The sequence below is a fragment of the Salminus brasiliensis genome, chromosome 18, assembly GCF_030463535.1.
Source record: "Salminus brasiliensis chromosome 18, fSalBra1.hap2, whole genome shotgun sequence".
In the NCBI taxonomy this organism is placed as follows: Eukaryota; Metazoa; Chordata; class Actinopteri; order Characiformes; family Bryconidae; genus Salminus; species Salminus brasiliensis.
Window position 1 is genome coordinate 14924395 of NC_132895.1, and position 8442 is coordinate 14932836.

At 39.0% G+C, this 8442-nt stretch overlaps 1 protein-coding gene across 1 annotated transcript; it reads left to right on the forward strand.

The window, feature by feature from the left end:
* Positions 1–705: 705 nt before the first annotated feature.
* LOC140539761 (5-hydroxytryptamine receptor 3B-like) lies at positions 706–6452 on the forward strand. Its single transcript, XM_072662518.1, has 9 exons — positions 706–742; positions 1042–1208; positions 1435–1479; positions 1577–1686; positions 1906–2075; positions 2256–2413; positions 3806–4016; positions 4604–4813; positions 6187–6452. Exons 1-9 carry the CDS (start codon positions 706–708, stop codon positions 6450–6452), a joined length of 1374 nt encoding a protein of 457 aa, XP_072518619.1.
* The last annotated feature ends 1990 nt before the right edge of the window (positions 6453–8442 follow it).

Here is an 8442-nt window from a genome sequence, read left to right on the forward strand (position 1 = left end):
GTTTTTCCTATTGGAATTCTAGCACCAGTGTAGTTGGGTGGTGATGTGCTGCTTGTCTCAGAAAACACCATATTTTCCCGAAGCGTCAATAACCTTCTGTAGGCTTTTGATAGTGGGCTGGGGTCATAAATAAAATTAGTCATGACTGTAAAATAATAGTTTTGTGGTTTTGAATTTGACACATTTTAAAATTGTGTTTTTAGTGAAGAGACAAATTTTGTTTCGAAGTTTGGGTCATGTCATTTCTATATACCAAACCCCACTATTATACAACTATGCCATGGTCAAAAACACAGTTTACTGTTCTAGGACATCTTTAAAAGAGACGTGGTAAAATTCTTTTCAGTTTTTAGTAAATCTCATTTAAATCTGCTGGGGCTATTGAACTGCTTCATGACAGTATCAACAAAGAAAAGACCCTGATACTTCCTAAAAGCAAACTGCTCTGAGGGAGGGGGGCAGTCACAAGAGATGTCAATTTCCTGCTCTCTGGCAATATCATCTTACCATCATCATAGAAAATCAATGAACTCTTGTGGGCACCAAATCTTTGTTGCTGCTGTACAATGTAGACATGCAAGGGATACCCATTGTGAAAAGATTGTGGATACTGTTGCTTTTGAGAAGAATATTGCCAGAGAGAGATCATTTCATCGTTTCTACTGGATAAGAGTTTGGATTTTGTTGAAGTTCTAACCAAAAGTTATGTCTTCTGTCATCTTGTTGTGGATACTTCTGTCAGGTAAGACTAAGACTATTACTAAAGAAGCCTATATAAGAATTGTGTAGACTGTTAGTATCTAGAAAATGGGTATTGTAACGTGCCTTTTTAACATGAAGCACAGACCTGTGTGGCCCTTTAAAGTATGTGTCCTGTGCAACAGTTAAGTTATACTTGATTGACACAAACATTGTGTTCTTTAGTGTGTAATTATGCTGCAAAAAAATACAAAAATTAAGTCATTTGTCAAACATACTTAAACCTATTTTTTGTGCTCATAATTGTTTACCGTTGCTAATTTTAAATTTTCTCTTCTGAAGTAATTTGTCAGGCTGATTCTGTACCAGAGAAGCCAAAGAGATCAGCCTTAAACCAGCTGACTCGCATGCTGCTCCGCAGATATGACTGCGGGGTCCGGCCCGTTCTTAACTGGACCAGTCCTACTGTGGTCTACATCGACCTCATCATCCAGTCCGTACTGGACGTGGTAAGCCTCATCACCAGCATAAGCAAATTATTCTTTAACTCTACTGATTAAAGCTTATTATTTTATATCTACTATTTCCTGGTAAAGTAATTTATTAAGCTAATATAGCAAATATATTAGATTTAGCTTAATGATATATTTGTGTATATATTTTGCACATTTTTGGAATTAAATATAAAGTACAATAAATATGTTTCTGCACACAATATGTTCCTGCTTTTTGCAGGATGGACAGATGCAGAAGGTGACCACGAGTATTTGGTATCGCCAGGTTAGTACCAGCTTATAGTAGACTGCATTAATCTTGCAATCATCCAAGGTTTTTATTTTTATAGTTCACGCTAAACCATCTCATATTTAAATTACAGATTTGGAAAGACGAGTTTCTTGTGTGGGATCCTGAGGAATTTGATGGAATTACAGAAATATCACTTTCCTCCGACGCCATCTGGGTGCCTGATGTCATCATCAGTGAATTGTTAGAATTGAAATGTTGCTCTCAGAATTAAACTGTTTATTAAAGGATTCAGTTTAGGAGCTGTCACATCCCTCCACCCCTATGCAAAGTGGGGCGATCTGGCCATTAGGCAAAAGCAGATTTGTCCAATTGAATTACATACATGATAATTACCAGAGCTTAATAATATTCACATGACCTGCACCTCTGTTTCACACATGCTCATTCATCTCTCTTTAGCGTAGATGAGGGTAAGTCTCCCATCATCCCATATGTTTATGTCAACTCCTCTGGGACAGTAAAGAACTACAAACCCATCCAGGTGGTCTCTGCTTGCGACTTGGAGATTTACGCCTTTCCCTTTGATAAGCAGAACTGCACTCTGACCTTTCGCAGCTGGCTTCACTCAGGTAAAGCCCTCGCTTTTAGCCTTCGTGTGTTTATCACTCTCTTTCAGCTTAGACTTCGCATATGTAAACAGTGCCACTAAAAACAGTTTTTTATCATCCAAAGTAAACAAAAACAAGGTGTCTATGACAAATGTATATTGTAAATCATAAACAGTGAAACTGTTTGCCCTGTGTTTGCAGTAAGCGAGGTGGACCTGGCTCTGTGGAGGACTGCTGAGGAAATTGCCACTGACACCAGAGAGTTCATGAATGATGGTGAATGGGAGCTGCTTTCTGTGCCATCTCATTACTGGAAGATGAATTTGGGTGACAGGGACTACGCCCACATTCAGTTCAACGTGAGGATGAGCTTATTCAGTTAAAAAAAAGGTTCCTCAAAGGTTCCTGACATGGACCTAGCGTATACTTTATTCATAGCTTTAATTGGTGCAAAGGCCTTTACATTATTCTGAAGACTCTTAAGACTTGATCATCATTTACCAAGAGGGTTCTTTAATGAATTCATTAAGACCTTTAAGGCCATTGGTTTTAAGGCCAAACACTGGTCACATTTTCAAGCTGTTAACACACCTGATCTAAGCCATCATGAACTTTGAGAGCTTTGAGAACCTACAGGTGTGTTATGATCTGAGAGGGGCAAATATATGGACTGGCTGGTGGGTCATGAACACTAGTTTGAGAACCACAGCTTTAGAGAACCAAAATTGGTTTTCATTACCACCGCTTGTCTCAGAGACAGAGAAAAAGTGCTCTGTTCTCCACCTTTGCCAGTCCTCATGAACAGAGACACTGAATATAAAAAAGTCTTCAGGATGAGCTTGAGTATTGACAGTAGTCTGACATGTGTCACACCCAGTGCACTAAGCGCTAAGCGGCTGTTAGCAATGGTGCACTAATGCTTATAGATGAGGCTTAACGGAGGACAGCGCGCTGTGAGGATGACGATAATGAGACTGTCTCAGTGGCGTTTGATCAATGGCCGTCTTGTTGGGTGGGTGGACTAGGCCAATAGCACTGAGGGGTCCGGGTGAGCCACCCTGTTCCGCCAAGATGAGCACGTAGGGGGGAGCAACACCAAGGCACTTTGATTACCTTTGCTCCATGGCTCATTGGCACAGGCCATTTGGGGATCCATATTTGTGTTTTCATTCATTGGCCAAATGGGTGGGGTGGGGTGGGGGGGTGTCGTTTAAGTCAGTGTGAAATTGCTCTTTGTTATCCAGCGAAAGTTTAAGCAGCCTTAAAAGAGCCAAAGTGAAATGGATGGTTAGATGGTTTGGGTAAAGTGTAAGTGCTGAGAGCAAACAGAGAGGGATTTTCACTCGTTTTCTCCAAAGGAGCTACTGTAGCTCTTGTGTAGTGCTTGGGGGATCACAGAAAGCCAGTTTAGCTCTAAAATGAGCATTTATACTTCGGAGTAGCCCAGAAAGGCCCTTTGTAATAAAGGGGAATTGCATTGATTTGTCCAATTTTCTGAATAATTAGATCATTTAAGATGATGAAGATTTGATGTGAAATATTCTATTTTAGAGATACTTAAAAAGAATTGTTCACAGTGGCGGTGACAGAAAGCAGACAGCTGCATTTTTCTAACGGCTGTAAAAGCTATACTACAGAAAATTATTAACACGAGTTTGAGAAGTCTTTGGCTTAAATTGGACATCTTGTATATTGTTCTTGTATCTTGTATAAATATGCAGTTCTGGCTTATACCTCCTGTGTCCCTTTAGGTATTGATCCGCCGTCGCCCCCTGCTGTATGTGGTGAGTGTACTCATCCCCAGCATCTTTCTCATGGTGGTGGATGTCATCAGCTTCTACTTGCCACCAAACAGCGGTACCCGCATCACCTTCAAAACCAGCATTCTGCTGGGCTACACAGTGTTCAGGGTTAATATGATGGATGAGATCCCCGCTACAGCCATCAAGACTCCTCTAATTGGTGTGTCAGCAAACTGTGTCTTAACATTTTATCATTTATACCGAATAGGGATGCCTACTCCCATCACCAGTCTGTCTTTTTCCAGGAACACAAACCATATAGATACACTTTTTAGGTTTTACAGTTACTATCTGTAACTAGTTTATCTGTTGCTACACAGTTTATCGGGCACCCATGCAAGGTAGGTGTGGCTTATAGAGTTTCCAGTTATAGAACTGTGTCCTGTTCACTGTATAGTGCGCTACTTTGGAATTCTACCATTTTGTAGTGGTGTCCGAAACCCTTCACTCCATATAGTGATCTGAATTTTTGCATATATGGGTCACAGTAGGTCACTGTTTCGGACACAGGCGCTGTTACTACCATACTGTGCTAAGGTCTTCCACTCAAATGATGTTTGACCAGCAGTGGCCCTATGGTGGTTCTCTTTAATTGGCGATGTAGAGGGAGGCTTGCAAGTTGTGCAAAAGATAAGCTACAGCCTGTGATGGGTGTATGTGGTGCATGTACGCTATGTGATAGTACACCTGCTACCTGTGATAGTGTTTAAAACATTTCGGCCTTGTCTTTGTGTTTGTGTATTGCAGGGGTTTTCTTTGCTGTTTGCATGGCGCTCCTGGTGCTCAGTCTGGCCAAGTCTATTTTTGTAGTGAAGCTTCTGCATCACAGCGAGAAAGAGGTTAAGGAGATGTCGATCTCTGCCTGCTTATTGGACAAGTACGGTTCAACTGACCAAACCTTCAGCGAGAGTCTGTTCACCTCAGTCAGGACCCTCGATGATGTGGATCAGTCAGGAGGTGTGGAAGACGAAAAACATGAACACATTATGTACATTCATAAAAAACTTTTAGGCTGTTTATATAACCTACAGTTAGAAAGGCCTTCTAATCCTCATAGATAACCTAGTCAGAGAAACCTTCTAATCCTCATAGATAACCTAGTCAGAGAAACCTTCTAATCCTCGTAGATTACCTGCAGTAACCACAGCATGATGCGCTCCTCCCAAGAAATGTAACTACGCATTGTGGCAAGTAATGCCTAAGAACTGTGATTGGTCCTCTTAAAACATTGTATTTCATCTCCACTTGGATTATGACTTGTATGTACACTAATGTGAGATATAAAAGGTTGCAGATAAAGAACCAAAACATCAAATTATTATCCGCATTTTCTGGTCCATGCCTCTTAGTGGCCGGGCAAGCACAAAAAATTGACCCTCTTTCTGCCTTAATTGGTTCAATGGCACTACAAACCTTTTCTTCTCTCTCGTCCTCAGCTATAAGCTACGAAATAGTTTCAAATTCACTCAGTTTCAGCCACCTTTGTTTGTAGCACACCAAGAAAGCCAACACTGTGGCACAGAATCCTTATTTCCAGAGCAGTTAGTAATTATGATCAGTAATATGATTCAAGCCTTACTTGCTAATCAAACTATGAAGCCATGCCCAAAAACAATCCAAACCTTTGCAGTGCAGATTAGGGTACCCAAACATTTGCACAGGTCACATTGATTAAAAAAAAGTGTTATGAAAGAAAGAGTAAATGTGCTTTAAGATTAAGATGCTGAAAATATGTTTTTTAATGTTTGATTAGCTACAAATTCCAAAATTTGGCCACAATTTAAATTTATATAATTATTTTGAAATGCTTCGGTGTTCACAAATACTTTAAATGCAGGCCAGATAATGTTGAAGCAGAGCAAACATTCTACAGACAGCATGCGGGTGTGTTAGTCCAGGTGTTGTAGGATGTAGAGCAGAACCAAATTAATTGGCATCATCTACAGACCTGTTAGCTCTGCGTGCAAACTGCAGAGGAGGGCATTGCTCACGGTTTTGTAAGACTGCAGCCTCCCGAAGCATTTAATGATTACTGAGGTCTGTAATCTTTCTGGTAGGAGATGTTCTGCTCTGACTAGAGGAACTACTTCCACAGCAGTAGGTTTATATTCATATAAAGGGTGTCAACGGTGTGCCATATTTCAGTTAAACCAAACCAAATTGAATATTCTTTATTGGATATATTGTTTTATACTTACTACAGTATATTTCTTGAGTCCTTTCTCAGCTTATATAAAGTTCTATGCTACTCAGTAGATATGTCTACCAGCACTGCTGCATGGGTACGTGCCTTTCAGCTAAACTCCTGTGTGTTTCTGTTGTATTCTAAGGTTATGAGTTTGACCTGTCCCCTGAGGCAGACCTACTCTCTCTGACTGAAGCTCAGGATGGCACACCCCATCTGGAGAAAGTCCTTCAGGAGGTGATCTCCCTCAAGCTGTATCTACAGGAGGAGGAGAACGAGGGCACAGCTCAGGCAGACTGGCTGGCGCTCTGTTACAAAGTAGACAAGTTCCTGTTCCGCATTTATCTGCTCATTCTGCTGATTTACTCCAGTACCCTCCTGCTGCTGTGGAGCAGCTGGAGCTCAGGCTGAGGATGGTCCAGAAGGACAGACGGACAAATTAATGGACAGATGTCCATCCAGTATATACACGTTGGAGAAAATCAGTTAAGAATGATCGTAATATCCTGTGTGTGTGTCTAAAATGTATAGTAATGCTCACAACATGAAATAAAACCATGATAGTATTAACAAATGTAGAACTGTATGATTGAATGACTGAACAAAGTCATAGCTGTCATACTGTGGTCTGTAAACAATCAAGTCCAAAAATAAAAAGGTTTGATCCCATGTTGTATAACACTGTAAGGGTAAATCTTTGAATTATTAAGTTCTGCAGATACACAGATTTGTGTAGAGTGTCCTAAACTCGTACTCAAGTAAATGTATTGTTACTGAGGCACAATAATCCCAAGTAGAAGTAAAGCTACGTTTTCAAATACCTCGAGTAATAATGCAAAAGTATTTATATAAGTAACTATATATTATAATGGAAGTAGAACGTCTTGCTTTCAACATCAGTCAGCACTGGAATTCTCTTTTTGTTTCTCTCACAAAAAATAAAATAATAAATGTAAAAATTAGGATGTATCTTACTGTAACATATGAGGTGCTGTAACATTTAAAACATATGAAAAAAAATTGAATTGTTTATTTATTGAATTATTTGTAATTTATTATATGTAATTACATACTTGCAGACTCAAGTAAGAGTTTTCTCATCTGGAAAAATTAAACAAATGACAAATATTTAAAACATACCCTTTACTATGTGTAACTGAATAAATGTAACTACATGTTGCCTGAGATGTGTCTGAACATTTGAGAGCCATAAACCACATCCTACCCACATCCATTTTAAATAATTACAAAAATACATTTTAAAGTGTATGTACTTTAAGTCCCTGAAGTCTTGGGGGCTCTGCTTTTCTGCTAAACCATTTAATAGCAGGAAACAGCCCTGGTGACATCTAATCAAGTATAGACCATCCATTTGTAACAGCTTTGATTATTGTTTAAAGACCAAACAACTAAATAAATCTGATAAATAATATTTTAATAAAATGTTATTAAAAATATTTTAATAACAGCTTAATGACTCTTCATATATCACTGAACTATTGTGTTTGTAATGCCAGCTCCCAACCTCTTATTACACTGATACCACTTAAGCCATTCATTCATCCTCAACCACAGTTTTACAAAATTCACTCTAACAGACCTTCATTCCATCATCTTCATTCCAATAAAATTCAACATCTGTATTTTACAAGTCGTCGTTAGAGGGAGACTGTCTGATGATCAGCTCAAGTATCAATAAAATATGATTATAAATTAAGAATGCGCATCCTTTTAAAAAAAATATATACACTGAGAGTATCATCTGTCCAGCTCTCACTTGCTTACCGAAAGATAAACTGCAGCCACGTCCAGGTCACTACAGTTAGTCTTCATTACACAATGTATCTGAACTGGCGGTCCAGTATGAAAATAAAACCTAATTCAATTCCTCAACAAATTTCTGGTAATATTTTCCTGACACAAATCTAATCAGCTGACTAATGTAGACCTAATGAAGTCTCATCATGGCAGGGCAGAGTATAGTATCTCGGTTTAATGTAGTAAGTGCTCATGGAAATTGGCTTGAACTTGGCTGAGAAATATGACCCCGGCAATGTGACGAACGGCTGTTATGGATATGCAGCCAGACGATCAGCACATAAGTGTGGGAAAAATCATTAACAAGAGCGCTACATTATTCCTTCTTCACATTATGGATTTCTAAACAAATGATCCAGTGGCCACTGGTTACAAGATGTGCTACTTTCTAAAGGGCATGAATGTGTAGACTTTAATAGATCAAGGCTTTTAAAAAAAAGCTACATTGGCTGTCAAAAAGCACCTTCAGTGCTGTTTAAAGGATTGGAACAGAGAAGATTTATATAAAATAAACAATTAATGAAATGTTTAAAAACCAAAAAGTTGCACTGAAAGATTTAACCATCATTATAATCCTCTACAG

What these genes read in the sequence shown, in the direction of transcription:
- LOC140539761 (XM_072662518.1), top strand. Translation starts at nt 706, where the DNA reads ATGTCTTCTGTCATCTTGTTGTGGATACTTCTGTCAG. An exon ending in TCCAGTCCGTACTGGACGTG is followed by an intron (nt 1,209 to 1,434) that starts GTAAGCCTCATC and finishes TGCTTTTTGCAG; the next exon opens with GATGGACAGATGCAGAAGGT. An exon ending in ACGCCCACATTCAGTTCAAC is followed by an intron (nt 2,414 to 3,805) that starts GTGAGGATGAGC and finishes GTGTCCCTTTAG; the next exon opens with GTATTGATCCGCCGTCGCCC.